Source organism: Bos taurus, chromosome 21 (assembly GCF_002263795.3).
Source record: "Bos taurus isolate L1 Dominette 01449 registration number 42190680 breed Hereford chromosome 21, ARS-UCD2.0, whole genome shotgun sequence".
NCBI classification, from domain to species: domain Eukaryota; kingdom Metazoa; phylum Chordata; class Mammalia; order Artiodactyla; family Bovidae; genus Bos; species Bos taurus.
In genome coordinates, this window is record NC_037348.1 from 66,890,655 (window position 1) to 66,909,728 (window position 19,074).

Sequence of the window (19,074 nt, forward strand, 5' to 3'; positions counted from 1 at the left end):
CGGAGCCCTCATCAGGTCACTCCTCCAGCCAGTACCGTGCCCAGGCGCCTCGTCTCCCTTGTTATGCTGTCCCGGTCCGGCCTGTGTGTGCGTCTTCATTCCCTGATGAAGCTGGGACTGGATGGTGCACTTTCTAAGCGGGTGTGCACGCTTCTGTCTCAGCAGACCCAACCCGGGCACGTGGGTCTGCACTCACTCTTCCATGGTGTTTGTGGTGACCAGGTGTGGCCACCACACTCAGGCTGGACCAGTTACACTCCCACCACGGCGCCTCATCCAGCCTTGGAAAAAGGCTGATTCAGACCGTCTTTGCTCCTTAGATGAGCAGAGGTGCTTCTCATGGTTTTGATTGGCATTCCTCTATTAGCTTCTGACAAGGGCACCTGCAGGAGAGCTGCCAGTGTTCCACTGAGGCATCATCTGGCTTAGAGTCCTGTGTGAGAATGCACTTGTCATGTTATTACAAATGCTTCAGACTTTGTATGATTGCAGCCTTTTACCTACATGTTTTAAATAGCATGAAATGTAAACTTTTTTCTTTTTCGAGATAATGCTTAGAAAAGTTTTCTTTCAGCTTAGGGAGTACATTTTTTAAAGCATTTTTATAAGAATTTTTCTGTAGTTTTATTTACTTTGATTTTTCTCAATGTAATAAGATATAATTTCAACATAAAGTGAGCACTTTGGATCTAACTCTGTACTAAATTATAGTTCCAACATTATCATTTCGTTCCTAAATATCGCAGGGTATAGATTCTTTATTTTTAATATAAACGTGTTAGGCAGCATTTGCCTTTGCTACTGCTTTTCTTGTCTTGGGACTTTACACGGAACTTGGTGTTCTTTTTGTTCCCGCAGGAGCGGTTCACTCAGGACACACAGCCCCACTACATCTACTCACCCCGAGAGATGACCCGCTGGGTGCGGGGGATCTTTGAGGCCCTGAGGCCCCTGGAGACGCTGCCTGTGGAAGGGCTCATCCGCATCTGGGCACACGAAGCCCTCCGTCTCTTCCAGGACAGGTGAAGCCGAGGGTCCGGGTAGCTCCCTGCTCCCCTATGTTGACCCCTGAGCTAGAATCTGCACGTGGCCTGCCTGCCCCCTGGTAGAGGGGAGCCTCGCCTCTGGTGATTGATCACGGCCACCCCCTGTCCGGGATCTCAGTGCTGTGACTGCCCTGCTTGGTTACCTTTGGACCTAGGGCAAGGCATTTAAGTTCACCTCTCTCCCTGTTGGGTGGGCCCCACGCAAGGTCAGAGTACAGAGGTCACAGGTGATTTCAGTGCCTTCTCTCTAGGCCTGGGGTGCCGTCCTGTAACCGTGAGCCCTCCCTCGTCCTGTCTTGGCTCTCATCAGGGGATTTGCAGCTGTGTCTCTGGGGCTTTGGTTTTTCTCTTTTACCTGTTAACCACTTGTATCAAGTGTAAGCTTTGATCACATTTATCACTTGTAAGCTTTGACTTTTCCTGGTTAAGTGACCAGCACCAAAGGGAAGACTTGCTGACAGCTGTAGTTGGTATTTAGCATGGATCACAGGAGGGTCTGTGGTTTTAACCAGTGTGTCAGTAAAAGGCTGAGTCTTTTTATCTTTTAAGGAATCTTAAGAATTACTGACTTTTAAAAATCAGAACCTTTTCCTTATATTGTTTATAGCTCTGTACAACCTTTGTTTTATGACAAATTCTTAGTTTCCCTAGGTCCTGCTTTGTCATTCTTATTTATTTTCCTTTTATTTTTAATTTCATGTGTTTGAGCACTCCACTGTAACATCTACATTCTGGATCACTTAAGGCATCTTGAGTTCAGACTCTCTGGTTCTTCCATTTGCAGGAAATGAAGGTTTCTGGTAGAAGACTTAACGCCAGGCCTTGGAGTAGCCCACGGCACCCTCAGAGCCGGGTGTTTTCTCAGCGCGGCCTCTGTCTTTTCCCCTGCAGACTGGTCGAGGACGAGGAGAGGCGCTGGACCGACGAGAACATCGATATGGTTGCCCTGAAGCACTTTCCCAACATCGACAAGGAGAAGGCCATGAGCCGGCCCATCCTGTACAGCAACTGGCTGTCAAAGGTGACGTGCTTGCACCGTGTCTGCAGTCTCCTTTTTTCTGTCCTTTCAGTTAGGATCAACATCTAATCAGAAACGTCTTTGACTTGCATTCACTGTAAAGGAAGGTATGGTTACAGGCATGATGTTGTTCAGTCGGTCAGTCGTGTCCAACTCTTTGCAGCCCCATGGACTGCAGCACACCAGGCTTCCTTGTCCATCACCGTCTCCCAGAGTTTACCCAAACTCATGCCATCCAACCATCTCATCCTCTGTTGTCCCCTTCTCCTCCTGCCTTCAATCTTTACCAGCATCGGGGTCTTTTCCATTTAGTCAGCTCTTTGCATCAGGTGGCCAAAGTATTGGAGCTTCAGCTTCAGCATCAGTTCTTCCAATTAATATTCAGGGTTGATTTCCTTTAGAATTGACTGGTTTGATCTCCTTGCAGTCCAAGGGACTCTTAAGTGTCTTCTCCAACACCCCAGTTCAAAAGCATCGATTCTTTGGCACTCAACCTTTTTTATGGTCCAACTCTCACATGACAGAGGCATGATGGGCTGCAGGATTGTAGCTGTGGATAATTTAGGGCAAACAATCCCAGGAGCAGGCTGCTCTGAGAGCTGTGGATGCTGACCACCAGAAGGTGTGGTTCAACATGTTTGCATTGAAGGGAGTCTTTGCCTCACCTGCTTTTACTTTCCTCACAGTAAAAACAAGGCATTGTGGGTAATCTGTGTGCAAGTGTTCCGTGTACTGAGATCCTAGGCAGAGTGGACGTTTCCAGAATAGCCGGGAGTTGTCCTTTTCTCAGAAGGAGAGCAGGGCATCTTAGAAGGTTGCAACCTTGGCATGCCTTTCTTCAGCAGGCAGTGCTGACTTGGGCCCGAGGACAGTCTTCCTTTAGGAGCTCAGACTCGTAGGGTGAAGCAGCTCTGTCTTGGGAGGGCTGACTCCGGCGTGGGGGCTCAGGTGAGTGTTCACAGGCCTCCATCTGGGTGTCAGGAAGGGCGTGGCAGACCTACGGCCTGTGGGAAGCACAGGCATAGAAGCAGGAAGAACAGCGAGTTTTGTGCAGTGTTGCTGCTGCTGATGCTAAGTCGCGTCAGTCGTGTCCGACTCTGTGCAACCCCACAGACGGCAGCCCACCAGGCTCTCCCGTCCCTGGGATTCTCCAGGCAAGAACACTGGAATGGGTTGCCATTTCCTTCTCCAAACGCAGTGTTGCTAGAATGTCCTGTTTACTTCCAGGCTCTAGATACTAATCCTGTTTCATTCACAGGCAGCATCTTCTACCAGTGGCTTGTCTTTTCGCTTTGTTTATAGCATCATTGGAAGAATGCGCATTCCTAACGGACTGTCATTTAAACCCTCAATCAGTCTGAATTGAGTTAGCGCGTGGGGTTCCCCGAGTGCGTGTCCACGGCCTGGCGCTGGGGCTCTGGGTGGCTCTGTCACTTGGGTTTTTGCGGGGCCTCTTACAGGGCTCTGTCCTGCTGGCTGGTTCGTTCATTGCTCTCTGGGCTAAAAACCACGTGGTCATGATCATGGCTGTGAATCTGCCTGCTGGGACGACAGTACCTCACTCCTGGTTCTTCTCTGGGGGGTCTTTCCATTCTGGGCCTTTCCTCTTCCAAATTAAGTTTGGAGTTGGCTTGTCAAGTTGTGCCACTGTGACTTCCACCATCCACCACTGAGTCTTTGGGATTACACTGAATCCGCTGGTCGCTTGTGAGGGGCTGGCGTGGTTGCAGTCATGTATTTCTCCCTCCGTGACTGTGGTGTGTCTCTTCATTTACTGACACTTTCTGTGATGTCTTTCAGTGATGTTCGGTTTTCTCCATAAAGATTTTCCATGTCTTTAGATCTCACCCTAGTTTACTTCCATTTTTGTTGCTATGTTGTAAATACCTACTTTTGTCTTCTTTATGACAGTTTTCAACATGTAGAGATGTGATCCACTTTTCTGTAAGAACTAAGGTGGTTTCTTATTAGTTAAGTGGATCTTCCCTTCTTTCCTATAGGACTACATCCCAGTAGACCAAGAGGAGTTAAGAGATTATGTCAAAGCCAGGCTGAAAGTCTTCTACGAGGAAGAGCTGGACGTGCCTCTGGTCCTGTTCAACGAGGTCTTGGACCACGTGCTCAGGATTGACCGGTGGGCTTTTGGTTTTTGCAGCCTCACCGCTCACCCACACTGCTCTCAGTTTAATGGTGGGGGGAGGGCTCATGCCTGGCCTTGTGCTGGCCTCCTCACAGGGCCCCGTGCCTCCGCCAGCACTTCCTGCTTCTCCTCTGAGTCCAGCTGTACTGTCCCCAACGTCCCCACTAAGCAGAGCCTCATTCTGCCTCTCCAGGCTCCTCCCACCTGCCTTGGTTACGGCCGCTCACCCTCCTGCTCGAGTTGTCAGGGTGTCTGGGGACAGGGCCATGTCTTTTTTGACCTTTGCTGCCTCACTGGCAAGTCACAGTTGCTCCACGGATGTTTAAAGTACAAATACAAGTTGAAATGCATTCCAGATATTGTAGAATAGATCCTGAAAAGTGTTAGGATTTGAGTGTCCAAGGGGGAGTGGAGCATAAAAGCCTCAACCTGCATCCCTTCTGATGATGTTCCAGAATATTCCGTCAGCCTCAGGGCCACTTGCTTCTGATTGGCGTCAGTGGAGCGGGCAAAACCACCCTGTCGCGCTTCGTGGCCTGGATGAACGGGCTGAGCGTGTACCAGATTAAGGTAGGTCTGGCCGGAGTCCCTTGATCCCCACAGTGGATCCTTGCTCATGCACACAGCTCCTTGGGCGAGAACAGAGCTGACCCGCCCCGCTCCTGCAGGTCCACAGGAAATACACGGGCGAGGACTTCGATGAAGACCTCCGCACGGTGCTGCGGCGTTCTGGCTGTAAAAACGAGAAGATCGCGTTCATAATGGACGAGTCCAACGTTCTGGACTCTGGGTTCCTGGAGCGGATGAACACCCTGCTGGCCAACGGCGAGGTAACCCCTGATGTGCCGTGCGGGTCGCTCTCCGTGGCGCGGGCTCTGAGGACCAGCAGCCAGCCGCGCGGGTCGCGCTCCGCAGCGGGGCTCTGAGGACCAGCAGCCAGCCGCGCGGGTCGCGCTCCGCGGCGGGGCTCTGAGGACCAGCAGCCAGCCGCGCGGGTCGCGCTCCGCTGTGGGGCTCTGAGGACCAGCAGCCAGCCGCGCGGGTCGCGCTCCGTGGCGCGGGCTCTGAGGACCAGCAGCCAGCCGCGCGGGTTGCGCTCCGCGGCGGGGCTCTGAGGACCAGCAGCCAGCCGCGCGGGTCGCGGTCCGCGGCGGGGCTCTGAGGACCAGCAGCCAGGGCGCTGTCCTGTCTCCCAGGTGCCCGGCCTCTTCGAGGGAGATGAGTACGCCACCCTGATGACCCAGTGTAAGGAGGGGGCCCAGAAGGAGGGCCTGATGCTGGACTCGCACGAGGAGCTGTACAAGTGGTTCACCAGCCAGGTCATCCGCAACCTGCACGTCGTCTTCACCATGAACCCGTCCTCTGAGGGCCTCAAGGACCGCGCGGCAACCTCCCCTGCGCTGTTCAACAGGTACGCCCACTGCGCCCAGCTCTGCTTTCCAGGGGCAGGCCCCGCCCTCGGGAGCTGCTCTGAGACATGGGCGTCTTTGCAGGTGTGTGTTGAACTGGTTTGGGGACTGGTCCACGGAAGCTCTGTATCAGGTTGGCAAAGAATTCACCAGTAAGATGGACCTGGAGAAGCCAAACTACATCGTGCCTGATTACATGCCGGTCGTGTACGACAAGCTGCCGCAGCCGCCCTCGCACCGCGAGGCCATCGTGAACAGCTGTGTGTTTGTTCACCAGACTCTTCACCAGGTGGGTTCTGTCTTGAGGTCATGGGAGAAGCGAAACTGACCACCGTGCTGACTGGAACTGAGCTGATGTAGAAGTAGCCCCCAAGGCACCTCGGGTCTGACATTGAACTGTCACCTGGGAAAGAGTGCCTGGTTCTCGCCTGCTTCCTGCCTCTGCCAGCGACGCCTCACCTGCTCGGGGCCCAGCTGCATGTTCTTGGGCCGTCTGGCCCCCTCCCCACGTTGACTCCATCTGACCTGTCTTGTGGCCTCTTTCCAGGCCCACGTCCTCCCCTGGCGCAGGGGGCCATGGTTTCTCTGTGAAGGGCCAGCTGGTTGGTGTTTCAGGCCTCAGGGTCCCTGCTCGGCCTCCCCGCTCTGCAGCAGTGGTGCGAGAGCCTCGTGGCCGTGAGCGAGCGGGAGCCCCACGTGCAGAGGCCACCCTGCAGGGCGTGACCTGCTGGCCGCTGCCAGCTGCCTCTCCGTGAGCTCTCTGTATCAAAGGAGTGCAGTCTGCCCCATCAGAGGGGTCTGTGAAGAGCACTCTGACCTGCAGGCATCCTGTGGGCCCTGCCCTCCCGCTCCCGCAGGCCACCTCCACCGCTCCCTGCCCTCTCCACACCTCCCTCCACCTGCGGGGACTGGAGATCTGCCTCACCCCTCTCGATGCCGTTTCTTATTTTGGTTCTGCTGAAAATCAGCGGAAGGTAGAGGAGGCGCACTGATGCCTGTGTAGTGACGACTAGTGTTGGGGGTCTTTTCCTGGGAAGTACACCCCTGCGGCCACCAGCACCACCCTCCTCCTCTCGGAGAAGCAGGAGGAGAAAGCTCCGAGGTGGGAGGGCTTCTCGGCGTCTCACGGGAGGCAGCCGGACCCGGTCTCGAGTGATGGGACTCCTGAGGTCTAGAGCCATGCCACCACACCACACCAGCAGAACGGTCTCATTTTGAGGTTAAATCGCGATGTGTTGAGGCTAAATCACGGAGAACTAACACGGTCGTCATGTTTCAAAAGGCGAACGCCCGGCTGGCAAAGCGAGGAGGCCGCACCATGGCCATCACGCCGCGCCACTACTTGGACTTCATCAACCACTACGCCAACCTGTTCCATGAGAAGCGGAGCGAGCTGGAGGAGCAGCAGATGCACCTGAACGTGGGGCTCAGGAAGATCAAGGAGACAGTCGACCAGGTGCGCCACAGCGCGAGAGGCCCTCGCTGGGGGCGCCGGCCCGCAGGTGTAGGCAAGCCCTGCGTGTTTCTGTTGCCCTGATGTGGCTTTTGCTCCTCAGGTGGAAGAGCTGCGTCGGGACCTCAGGATAAAGAGCCAGGAGCTGGAGGTGAAGAACGCAGCGGCCAACGACAAGCTGAAGAAGATGGTGAAGGACCAGCAGGAGGCCGAGAAGAAAAAGGTGCCGCTTCCTGTCCCGGGAACCATAGCCTGTGTGGGCCGCCCGTCTCCGTCTCCCGGGTTTGTGTGCGCGTGTGTGTCCCAGGCGGCGTGAGGAGTGCTGTCTAGGGTTTCATTCAGCAAGTTAACCAGTGCTCACCCCAGAGCTGAGCCATGCTTTGTCTCTAGGTCATGAGCCAAGAAATTCAGGAGCAGCTGCACAAGCAGCAGGAGGTCATTGCAGACAAGCAGATGAGCGTGAAGGAGGACCTGGATAAGGTGGAGCCGGCTGTCATCGAGGCCCAGAATGGTGTGTGCTCGCCGTGGGGGCCTCGCGTTGGGGAGGGCGGGGGGCAGCAGGGCTCCCCGCAGGTCCCGGTGTTGTACATCCCCGAAAGCATCAGTGATAGGTCTCAGAAACCTCCTCTAACTACTTCAGACTGTCCTCATCTCTGAAAACGAAGTCCCCGTGGAGCGAGTCCACTCTTCCCATGCACGCATGCCAAGGTGCTTCAGTCGTGTCCAACTCTTTGTGAGCCCATGGACAGTAGCCCACCAGGCTCCTCTGTCCATGGGATTCTCCAGGCAAGAATACTGGAGTGGGTTGCCATGCCCTCCTCCAGGGGATCTTCCTGACCCAGGGATCAAACCCACGTCTCTTACGTCTCCTGCATTGCAGGCGGGTTCTTTACCGCTAGCGCCACCTGGGCCCTTTTTATGAGAAAAAGTTAACAAGATAAGTTTTTCATCAAAACATTCTCTTAACCTGGTAATGATTTCCTAAGTACACTGTTTGCAAATCCTCGGCTTGAATTCCATGTAGGGATGTCATGAAGCATGCAGTTTTGCTCTAACTGTTAAGGGTGTCGTGGTCGAGGCCGGCAGTGACGAGTCTAACACCGGCAGCCTCCTCCCCGCCTCCTCTTGCACCCCGGCTGCTGGGACACGTGCAGGAGGAGATGGTGACGCGCGCCCCTGTCCTTGTCTGCCCCGCACTGGGAGCGGCTTTCACCCTGGCCTTCCCGCCCACCAGCCTCAGACTTGTTTCGGGTCACCTGACGGCTTGTAGTCTTCACACCACAGAGGACTGGCAGTGACCTTCCAAACTGTGGGTTTTCATTGAGTTGGATTTGGATGAGGATTTAGGTCTCACCTGCCAAATGATCACTTTTAAAAGTGTTTTAATGAAAGTTCAGACTGGGAAAAAATGCACGTTTCTGCTTGTGGAACATGTTGGCCAATTTTTTTGAACTGTTAATTCCACATCTTCAGCCAGCCAGTAAAGACAAGTACTATGAAGATATCTTTGTTTAATGGGTGTAGCATAAATGAGCAATCTCATTCTTTAAAAGAGTATTTACGTCTTTACAGAGGTAAAGGAGTCAGGATTTGTGAGGCGTTTGTACAGATACTCTCCATTTTCCAGAACGTGGCGATCTGGGCTCAGCACCGGAAGGCCTTAGTAGTTGTTTTGGCCGCTGCAGCTACTCCAGAGGGTTTTAAGACAGGCCGTCCCACGTTGGCTCAGCTCTCCTGCGCGCGCACCCCTCTCTGCTGGGAGTTGCGGCGTCGCTGTGGTCTGGCCCCCCTCACCGCCCCTTCCCTCGTGCCCAGCCGTGAAGTCCATCAAGAAGCAGCACCTGGTGGAGGTGCGGTCCATGGCCAACCCTCCTGCCGCCGTGAAGCTGGCGCTTGAGTCCATCTGCCTGCTGCTGGGGGAGAGCACGACGGACTGGAAGCAGATCCGCTCCATCATCATGAGAGAGAACTTCATTCCCACCATCGTCAACTTCTCCGCCGAGGAGATCAGGTGGGCGGGCCCGGGCTTCTCCTTTCTGCTGGGGCCTGGGCGTCTCTGACATGGCCTCCAGGGGAGGCTGTGTCAGCTCACGGGTCACACAGACGCCTCTCCAGGCTGTTTCCACCCCAGAGAGCCAGATTCCCTCCCCTCGTTCCTGACAGCAGTTCTCTGATCCCTTGCCCCTGCTGTCCCCACAAGTGGCTGGGAGCGCAGAGCTGGCCCCGGGGAGCAGGGAAGGGGCGGGAGCGAGAGCCATGGCCTGGAGTGTCCTCCGTGGTCACCAGGGCGGCAGAGGGGAACTGGCTTTTGATTTCCGAAAAGCTCCTTTTCACTTAAGGCCTCCACATGCTTAGAAACACAGGTCTTCTTTTGCAGTGATGCCATAAGGGAGAAGATGAAGAAGAACTACATGTCCAACCCCAGCTACAACTACGAAATCGTCAACCGGGCCTCTCTGGCCTGCGGGCCTATGGTGAAATGGGCCATTGCGCAGGTGAGCAGCCCCACCAGGAGCCCCGGGCAAGGGCCTCCTCACCCGGTCGTGTCTAAAATCCACCCGTCCGCCTCGGCAGCTTAACTACGCCGACATGTTGAAGCGCGTGGAGCCGCTGCGCAACGAGCTGCAGAAGCTGGAGGATGACGCCAAGGACAACCAGCAGAAGGCCAACGAGGTGGAGCAGATGATCCGTGACCTGGAGGCCAGCATCGCCCGCTACAAGGAGGAGTATGCGGTGCTCATCTCCGAGGCCCAGGCCATCAAGGCGGACCTGGCGGCCGTGGAAGCCAAGGTCGGGTTGTGCTTGGGAGGCGGGTTTCCTGCCGCCCTGGCAGCGCTACCTCTGCGCGGGCTTGCCTTGTGGCTCACCTGGTAAAGAATCCGCCTGCAAGGCGGGAGACCTGGGTTTGATCCCTGGGTTGGGAAGATTCCCTGGAGAAGGGAAAGGCTACCCACGCCAGTATTCTGGCCTGGAGAATTTCATGGACGGCACAGTCCATGGGGTCGCGTAGAGTCGGACACGACTGAGCGACTTTGACTTCACTGACTGACTAACCTGTTTGATTTTCCTTTTAGGTGAACCGGAGCACAGCTCTTCTGAAGAGCTTGTCTGCCGAACGGGAACGGTGGGAGAAGACGAGTGAAACGTTCAAGAACCAGATGTCCACCATCGCTGGGGACTGTCTCCTGTCAGCCGCCTTTATCGCTTACGCAGGTTACTTCGATCAGCAGATGCGCCAGAACTTGTTTACCACCTGGTCCCATCACCTCCAGCAAGCCAACATCCAGGTAACTGTCTGCAGAGACTCTCAGGAAGGCAGGGGCCGACATGAGGGTCCGTGAGCTCTCAGTGGCCTCACCGGAAGCCGCGCCATCCGCTCCCCCTCTCAGTTCCGCACAGATATCGCGAGGACGGAGTACCTGTCCAACGCCGATGAGCGTCTCCGCTGGCAGGCCAGCTCCCTCCCTGCGGACGACCTGTGCACGGAAAATGCCATCATGCTGAAGAGGTTCAACAGGTAGCGTGCTCGTGCGTGGCGAGGGGCGGGGAGGGTGCGTGGGGAGTGCTCCCGCTACCTGTGGAAGAGGTGAGCAGATCGGGCTGGGCCGGCAGGCTCGCCTCTGACGGCGGGCTCTGCACGGTCTCCTTCGTCCCTGTGTTGTGACTGTCCACAGTGACCCTCCCTGAGTGGCCCCCCTGTGACCTTGTGAAATTGATGTGCTTGGCTCTGTGAAAACAGACCCTCTCTTAAAATACTGTGAGAACTGAAAGCATCTGGCTGGAGTTAAGGGAAACTGCTGCCTGGTTTTGGCTTAAGGAGGCTGGAGTCAGAAGAGGAACAGGCCTGCCGCGGAGGGGGCTGACAGTGCCGTCCGGGCATCCCCAGGCCTGAGCCCGCGCAGAGGTTCCCTGGTGGACCCTCCCTCATCCGTGGCAGCTCCCAAACCCAGGCACCCTGGGTTTTCTTTCTGTTTTGAAAACCAAGCCCCGGGTTCCTGTCTCATCGTATCTGTACCTCTCGCTGTGTGTCGCTGTCCCCGGGGTCCAAAGAGGAGCCGACCGTCAGGTCTCAGAGGGCCTCGCTGGGGGCGCTGGTGGGCATGTCCACGCCGTGCGTCCTGGTGGGTCAGGGTGAGGGCTGCACTCACCTGTGCGAGAGTGCACACTGCAGTGCCCGTCCCGCAGAGCCTGCACGCGTGAACGTTCACGAGGACAGCGTGTGTCCTAGCAAAGGCCCGGAAGTGCCTCAGACGCCCCTCGTCCGGGCCAGTGACAAGGTCACTGTGTGTCTCCCCCCACCCCGGCAGGAAGCTGGGAGCCCTTCGTCCAGAGCCCCACACGGGGGCAGCTGCAGCAGATGGCAGTGCCGGCTGGTGTGCTCCGGGGCCGTGTGCGTCTACAAATGGCCTGAACCTCCTCTGTGTACACAGAGCAGAAACCAGAGGCTGACGGGGGGAGGGGGGAGGGCTCTCACCACCTGCCCTTTTGTAGCCTCTGAATCCTGTACAATCGCGCGTAGTGTTACGTTATTTTTAAAAAACCTGAGTTGGCTGTGTGACCCTGAACAGAGGACATTGGCCCCTTTGTGGCTCGTCTCCTCCTCTATAAGTAAGCCTGGTGTGGCGATCACACCTGTCTCACAGGGTTGCCGTGAGCACTGAGTGGGAGGGTCCGGCACACCTGCAGCTCATGAGTCTGCGGGACAGGGGTGCCAGTTCCTGCTCTCCAGGAGTCTGCCCCGCGGGCCAGCGAACCCACCCAGCCAGCCGAGCGCCTGTGCTCGGCCTTCACGGAGTGGCGTCCTTGCCCCAGAGAGACTAGCGCTTTGGCGTTAGCCCTTCTGAGCACTCTGCTTGAGTCACCGCCCCCACAGGAGGTCCTCAGAAGGAGGATTTTAGCACCAAGCCTTGGGTCACGTGGTCTCTCCTGTAAACTGGAGCCCACATCTGAGCCTGGGACACCTCCCCATCGCCCTGCTGGGCCCTGCCGTCATGTCCTCGGGCTCCCCTGGCATCTGACCGGTCCTTGGCCCATCCTCAGGTACCCGCTGATCATCGACCCCTCGGGGCAGGCCACAGAGTTCATCATGAACGAGTACAAGGACCGGAAGATCACGCGGACCAGCTTCCTGGACGACGCCTTCAGGAAGAACCTGGAGAGCGCGCTGAGGTTCGGCAACCCCCTCCTGGTCCAGGTGTGTGCCCCCGCCGCCAGAGGGAAGGCCTTCGGGCCGGGTCAGTGATCTGCAACGCAGCTGACACGCGTCGCAAAGCACGGTGCTGCCTTCTGGGCTTTGTGAGAAAGGGCTCCCTGGCAGTCCAGTGGTTAGGACTCAGCACTTTCACTGCTGGGGTGTGGAGTTGGTCCCTGGTTGGGGACCTAAGATCCCACCAGCCACGCGGCACAGCCCAAAAAGAAAAAAAAGCAGGGATAAAGCTGTGAGACAGCGCCATAGAAACCCAGCAGAAGCAGTGTTTGCCCTCTAACTCCACTTAGTCTGGACTAAGTCCCCTGGGGCTCTGAGACCTGTGCTGAGCTGTGGCCACCCTGCCGAGCACCCTGCTCAGCAGTGTGAGCAAGGAGCAGAGCCCTTCATCTGCTGAAGTAGACGTGGGCGCCTAGCGGCCACGTGTCACTCAGCACAGGTCTAAACCACTGGGAGCTGCTGGGGAGGTGTGTTTATCTGGAGCAGGAATCAGTTACATGTGGGTGGAAATACACTCTGTGAAATGCGCTGCTAACGACACCTCACGCACACACGCAGGATGTGGAGAGCTACGACCCCGTTCTGAACCCAGTTCTGAACCGTGAAGTCCGGCGGACAGGGGGCAGAGTGCTGATCACGCTCGGCGACCAGGACATCGACTTGTCGCCGTCCTTCGTCATCTTCCTGTCCACTCGCGATCCCACCGTAAGGCCCCGGGCAGCTGCCCACCCCACGGAGACGGGGCAGCGACGGGTAGGGCGCGGGACGCGACGACGCTGACCGGCTGCCCCGCCGCCCCTCCTGGCAGGTCGAGTTCCCCCCTGACCTCTGCTCCCGGGTGACCTTCGTCAACTTCACCGTGACCCGTAGCAGCCTGCAGAGCCAGTGCCTCAACGAAGTCCTCAAAGCAGAAAGACCCGATGTGGACGAGAAACGGTCCGACCTTCTGAAACTCCAAGGTACGGCTCCGGGTCCCTGGCTCTCGGTGCATGTGGGGCTGAGCTTCCCCGGGACGAGGTGCCCCGGCCGCGTCACGGCAGCACCAGGGTGAACTCTGCGACTTCTGGTCGTTTCAGGGGAGTTTCAGCTGCGCCTGCGTCAGCTGGAGAAGTCTCTGCTGCAAGCTCTGAACGAGGTCAAGGGCCGCATCCTGGACGACGACACGATCATCACGACGCTGGAGAACCTCAAGAGGGAGGCCGCTGAGGTGACCAGGAAGGTGGAGGAGACGGACATCGTGATGCAGGAGGTGGAGACCGTGTCCCAGCAGTACCTGCCACTGTCCACCGCCTGCAGCAGCATCTACTTCACCATGGAGTCGCTCAAGCAGGTGGGCGGGCTGCGCCGGGGCTTCCCCCCCCCACCCCCCCCACCCCCCTCACCACCCGCGCACGCACACTCATGGCCCCCTCCACCGCCTCCAGATCCACTTCCTGTACCAGTACTCGCTGCAGTTCTTCCTGGACATCTACCACAACGTCCTGTACGAGAACCCCAACCTGAAGGGCGTCACCGACCACACCCAGCGCCTGTCCATCATCACCAAGGATCTCTTCCAGGTACAGCGCGGGCCGGCTGCCCCGGCGTGGGGTGCACCTCGGGCAGGGGGCGGGGATGCGTGCTCCAGGGACGGCGGTGTTCCAATGGCGCGCTCCGCGGCGTGTCTCCAGGTGGCGTTCAACCGCGTGGCCCGAGGCATGCTGCACCAGGACCACATCACCTTCGCCATGCTGCTGGCCAGGATCAAGCTCAAGGGCACCGTCGGGTGAGTCAGCTGCCCTAGCGCGGTGCCCCCAGAGGACGCGGTTGTCTCGGTGACAGCGGACGGGACCCCTGCCGAGAGGCCCTGGCTGACAGCTGCCCCCTCTCCAGGGAGCCCACCTACGACGCGGAATTCCAGCACTTCCTGAGGGGGAAGGAGATCGTGCTGAGCGCGGGCTCGACACCCAAGATCCAGGGCCTGACCGGGGAGCAGGCCGAGGCCGTGGTGAGGCTGAGCTGCCTGCCCGCCTTCAAGGATCTGATCGCCAAGGTCCAGGCGGACGAGGTGAGGGTCCGGTGAGCGTCCCCGGCGGGAGCTGGCCTCCTCCCAGGGAGTCGCGTGTCCTATAAAGCCCAGAACTTCGTGTTGTGTTCTCTCCCATCAAACGTCGGACACGTCAGTCCAACCGCTCTGCCCAGAGGTGGGCAGAGCCCACGGTGATGCGTCCTCTGTTGTCCCCATAGCAATTCGGCATCTGGCTGGACAGCAGCTCCCCCGAGCAGACCGTGCCATACCTCTGGAGCGAGGAGAACCCTGCAAGTAAGCCCTTGGGGCCTGCCTCATTGTGGCCGTCTGAACCTGGGCGTGGAATGCACTTCGCTGGCTGAACGCAGGGACGGCCAGGGACAGAAAGTCACTGATTCCTGAGATTCGCATCTCAGTGTTAGAACCTGTGGGGGTGGCTTGGACATGGGAAAGCAAAAAATTTTCAGTTCCTGTTGCAACTCTTTTTGAAAGACTGAGAGGAATAGCCAGAAGGTCCCTGCCCGGGGTTAGGCGTTAGGAGAAGGGGGCTGTTTCTGAGTATGAGGCTCTGGGCCAGCCGGGTCCCGGGAGGGGGTGCGGGGGCCGGGGTTCAGCATGGACACAGGTTGGCGGTGGCTACCGAGTCTCTCGGGCTCTTCGGAGTCCTTCCTGAGCGGGCTCCACGTGGTCATTCAGAGTCAGTAGCCACCCGTCACCCACGGAGGGCCCTGGGCGGAGGTCTTGTCACAGCTGTGCCCAGAGGGTGCTGTGGTGAGGTGGGGTGCTGGCGATTCACAGGCAGAGAGGAAGAGGGGGTGTCCTGATCTCTGCGGTGTTGTTTGAGCAGAGTGTTGCCCCACTGTTTGTGGGGCAGGGGCCCGTGGCAGGGACAGCTGGGGGGCTGTCTCAGGCCTGTGCTGTCGCCGACCCTCCTCCCGGCCTCGTTCCAGCTCCCATCGGGCAGGCCATCCACCGCCTGCTCCTGATCCAGGCCTTCCGCCCCGACCGCATGCTGGCCATGGCGCACATGTTTGTGTCCACCAACCTCGGGGAGTCCTTCATGTCCATCATGGAGCAGCCGCTCGACCTGACCCACATCGTGGACACAGAGGTGCGCGCCGGCCCCGTGGGCACTGAGCTGCCCGTCTGCATGAGCCCCCAAAGGGCCCTGCCCCTCGACGGGCTCACTGTTGGCGGGCCTCCCCCTCACCAAAGCCCGACTCCCCGGTCTGCAGGTCAAGCCGAACACGCCCGTCCTGATGTGTTCTGTGCCCGGGTACGACGCCAGCGGGCATGTGGAGGACCTTGCTGCCGAGCAGAACACGCAGATCACGTCCATCGCCATTGGTAAGGGCAGTCGGTCTGTCCCCTCCCTGGGACTTCACGGTGGGGGGCGCTAGAGTCCAAGTCCGCCTGCTGACCCTTCAGCTGTCTGTCACCAGGCTCTACAGAAGGCTTTAACCAGGCAGACAAGGCAATAAACACAGCTGTGAAGTCGGGCAGGTAGGCTGCTTTGGTTTTGCTTCATGAGGCCCGAGTCCCCAAGGATTCCGGCCAGAGACGTGAGGCTGCGGCCTTCTCCCTGCCCACAGGTGGGTGATGCTAAAGAACGTCCACCTGGCCCCGGGCTGGCTGATGCAGCTGGAGAAGAAGCTGCACTCGCTGCAGCCGCATGCCTGCTTCAGGCTCTTCCTCACCATGGAGATCAACCCCAAGGTGCGGGGACCGAGGGCACTGGCCTGGCACCGGGCGGGGGTGGGGCGGCAGAGCCGAGCACTCACGGGCGGCGGGCCCCGTGTGCCCCTCAGGTGCCCGTGAACCTGCTCCGAGCCGGCCGCATCTTCGTGTTCGAGCCACCCCCGGGCGTGAAGGCCAACATGCTGAGGACCTTCAGCAGCATCCCCGTGTCTCGGATATGCAAGGTGAGTGCCGCCGAGCTTGTTGTCGGGCTGGGGTGCGGGGCCGCACAGACGTCTGGGCGCCAAGCTGAGGCCAGGGCTTGTGGGCGGGAGGAGGGGGTCATGGCAGGAATTTTGCATCACAGGACTTCCCTGGAGGCCCAGTGGCTAAGCATCTGTACTTCTCCTGCAGGGGACCTGGGCCCAGTCCCTGCTCAGAGAGCTAAAATCCCACATACCACACGACGTGGCATTAAAAAAATAAAATTATCTACCAATTTTGTGTTTCTTAAGTCCTCTTTTATTTTGGGCCATAATCCACCCTTTCTGCCATTTTTAGAAACTTGTCTTCTGTGTACTTTCCTGTTGGCTGTATCACTTAGCTTAGCAGTGTAATCAGGAACACATCTTTATTAATAGAAAACTTGGTGTGGTTTTCTCCTAGCAACACCATTCGCATTAATGACTGAGGTCAGGGTGCCCCCAGTGTGAGTACGTGCAGAGCACTTTTTAAGACCTTGACTGCAGCAAGCCCTGGACTGTCTTCTTAGTTAGAACGGGCCTACATCCCGATGACCCTGTTCTTGCTAACTTCCCACCTAGTCTCCCAATGAGCGTGCTCGCTTGTACTTCCTGCTGGCCTGGTTCCACGCCGTCATCCAGGAGCGCTTACGATACGCACCCCTGGGCTGGTCGAAGAAGTATGAGTTCGGGGAGTCTGACCTGCGCTCGGCCTGCGACACGGTGGACACGTGGCTGGACGACACAGCCAAGGCAAGCGCGGGCTGCGCCGTGGGAGGGGCCTGTGAGGCCGCCGCTTCCGCCCCAGCCGTGACCCGCCTCTCCTCCCACAGGGGAGACAGAACATCTCGCCAGACAAGATCCCCTGGTCCGCGCTCAAGACCCTGATGGCCCAGTCCATCTATGGCGGCCGGGTGGACAACGAGTTCGACCAGCGTCTGCTCAACACCTTCCTGGAGCGCCTGTTCACCACCCGGAGTTTCGACAGTGAGTTCAAGCTGGCCTGCAAGGTCGACGGGCACAAGGACATCCAGATGCCGGACGGCATCAGGTGCGTGCCCTCCCCACCACCACCATGGGGCAGGGGGCCGGGGCACCGGGCACTTCCGGCCACGGTAACGTGTTAACCGGCGTGCTGCTGTTCCAGGCGAGAGGAGTTCGTGCAGTGGGTGGAGCTGCTGCCCGACACGCAGACGCCCTCCTGGCTGGGCCTGCCCAACAACGCCGAGAAGGTTCTCCTCACCACGCAGGGTGGGTACCCCCGCCCACTGGCCAGCCGGGCACTCCTCCTCCGACCAGCCCCCGGGAGGCAGGGAAACCCTCGGCCCAGGCGGTGTGTGTTCTGCAGCCTCGGTTCTGGGACACGGACTCGGGAGCTAGTACATGGGGTCTGGAGATTGCACTTAGATTTCTGTTTTGGGTTCAGAAGTGATGTCGTCTTTCCTCCTGTTCAATTTCTTTTAAGTTCCTGGCATTAAGTGACGTCTTAGAACTGTTAGTCTCTTTCTAGAAGGTATTTTTATTAGAACTTCAAGACTAGTCAAGAGATCATTTAACGCAGTGGTTCTCAAAGTGTGGTCCCTAGACCAACAGCCTCAGACGGACTGCAGCTTTAGAGATGCAGGTCCTCGGGCCCCACCCTTCCCCGGGCATCCGAACTAGGGGTGCCGGGACCCTCACAGGTGTGAGAAGTGCTCTGACCCAGGCTTCTCTTTACTGGAGAAGACTGACGTGCCCGAAGCCACACAGCTGGGGAACAGGACAGGCCCTCGATTCAGCTCTGTAACGAGGACCCCTAGCTGTGGGGCCCGCCTCCAGCCTGAGGACCACCTTGACTCAAGCCTCTCGCTATGGGGTCGAGGCGCTGGGCCCCATGGTGACCACGAGGGAGGTCGGGCTGTCTGCGGTTGAGTCTCGATTTAGTTGGGACGCAGGGGAGGGTCTGAGGCGGGGGCCTGGGTGGGCGCCCTCCTGTGCAGAAGCGCGTGCTCAGAGGGCAGAATGCCGACTCTGGTGCCTCCTGCCGGGAGTAGCTTCGGGGTCCCCTCGGCACCGCAGCGAAGGTGTCTGAGCCCCAGTAAAGCCGGAGCTTTGCAGAGAAGCTCGCCCCCAGGCCCGTGCAGGAGGCCCTGGGCTAAGGGTGCCCAAGGTCGTGTGTCCCACCTGGAGGCTGTGAGGTTTGAGCCCCAGGGGCCCGGCCAGGGAACAGCTCAGCGCTGGACTCGGAGGGAGCTCTCCCTGGGGCCAGGACCCTGGGCACAGGCCGAGCCCGGGGCACTCAGGAGGCCACCTGCTCCCCGATGACCGTGGACGCGTGAGCCTTGGTGCCGTCTCTGGTGTCTGCGCGCAGCCTCGGTGCGGCCCCCGCGGTCGTGGCTCCACCCGTGGCGTTGGGCCTTCTCCCCGGCCAGCCTGCCCTCGGTGCCGTAGGGACGGGTGCCCGCAGGGCACCTCACGGGGCGCAGGGCCCCCGGGTAGACGCGCAGGGAGGCCTCCGCGCTCAGCCTGGCCCCCCCGCGCCCCTGCCCCCGCCCAGGTGTGGACATGATCAGCAAGATGCTGAAGATGCAGATGCTGGAGGACGAGGACGACCTGGCCTACGCGGAGACGGAGAAGAAGGCGCGGCCTGACTCCTCGTCCGACGGGCGCCCCGCCTGGATGCGGACGCTGCACACCACCGCCTCCAACTGGCTGCACCTCATCCCGCAGACGCTCAGCCACCTCAAGCGCACGGTGGAGAACATCAAGGTGGTGGCCTCGGGCCTTGAGCCTGGGGCTGGGGCGGCCCTGCTGGGTGGGGCTGGGCCGGGCGGGTGAGTGCTGTCTCAGGGCAGGTGTGCGCCTGGGCCAAGCCGGAGGGCCCAGCCTGGAACGC

The 19,074-nt window shown here is 58.6% G+C and overlaps 1 protein-coding gene across 2 annotated transcripts in view; it reads left to right on the top strand.

Moving 5' to 3' along the window:
* DYNC1H1 (dynein cytoplasmic 1 heavy chain 1) overlaps window positions 1-19,074 on the top strand; it is a 61,039-nt gene that overhangs the window by 39,915 nt on the left and 2,050 nt on the right. For both annotated transcript variants that reach the window (NM_001206138.1, XM_005222225.3), the window contains exons 42-73: window positions 859-1,022; window positions 1,938-2,067; window positions 4,065-4,198; window positions 4,660-4,774; window positions 4,873-5,034; window positions 5,401-5,615; window positions 5,698-5,902; window positions 6,896-7,069; window positions 7,170-7,289; window positions 7,457-7,577; window positions 8,882-9,077; window positions 9,444-9,561; window positions 9,641-9,856; window positions 10,141-10,353; window positions 10,456-10,583; window positions 12,107-12,260; window positions 12,831-12,977; window positions 13,081-13,231; window positions 13,349-13,602; window positions 13,697-13,831; window positions 13,943-14,037; window positions 14,145-14,319; window positions 14,499-14,574; window positions 15,231-15,391; window positions 15,516-15,627; window positions 15,723-15,783; window positions 15,873-15,996; window positions 16,089-16,202; window positions 16,782-16,952; window positions 17,033-17,250; window positions 17,347-17,450; window positions 18,736-18,947. In NM_001206138.1, the coding sequence (NP_001193067.1) occupies window positions 859-1,022; window positions 1,938-2,067; window positions 4,065-4,198; window positions 4,660-4,774; window positions 4,873-5,034; window positions 5,401-5,615; window positions 5,698-5,902; window positions 6,896-7,069; window positions 7,170-7,289; window positions 7,457-7,577; window positions 8,882-9,077; window positions 9,444-9,561; window positions 9,641-9,856; window positions 10,141-10,353; window positions 10,456-10,583; window positions 12,107-12,260; window positions 12,831-12,977; window positions 13,081-13,231; window positions 13,349-13,602; window positions 13,697-13,831; window positions 13,943-14,037; window positions 14,145-14,319; window positions 14,499-14,574; window positions 15,231-15,391; window positions 15,516-15,627; window positions 15,723-15,783; window positions 15,873-15,996; window positions 16,089-16,202; window positions 16,782-16,952; window positions 17,033-17,250; window positions 17,347-17,450; window positions 18,736-18,947 (4,875 nt within the window). The remainder of the gene's footprint in view (window positions 1-858; window positions 1,023-1,937; window positions 2,068-4,064; window positions 4,199-4,659; window positions 4,775-4,872; window positions 5,035-5,400; window positions 5,616-5,697; window positions 5,903-6,895; window positions 7,070-7,169; window positions 7,290-7,456; window positions 7,578-8,881; window positions 9,078-9,443; window positions 9,562-9,640; window positions 9,857-10,140; window positions 10,354-10,455; window positions 10,584-12,106; window positions 12,261-12,830; window positions 12,978-13,080; window positions 13,232-13,348; window positions 13,603-13,696; window positions 13,832-13,942; window positions 14,038-14,144; window positions 14,320-14,498; window positions 14,575-15,230; window positions 15,392-15,515; window positions 15,628-15,722; window positions 15,784-15,872; window positions 15,997-16,088; window positions 16,203-16,781; window positions 16,953-17,032; window positions 17,251-17,346; window positions 17,451-18,735; window positions 18,948-19,074) is intronic.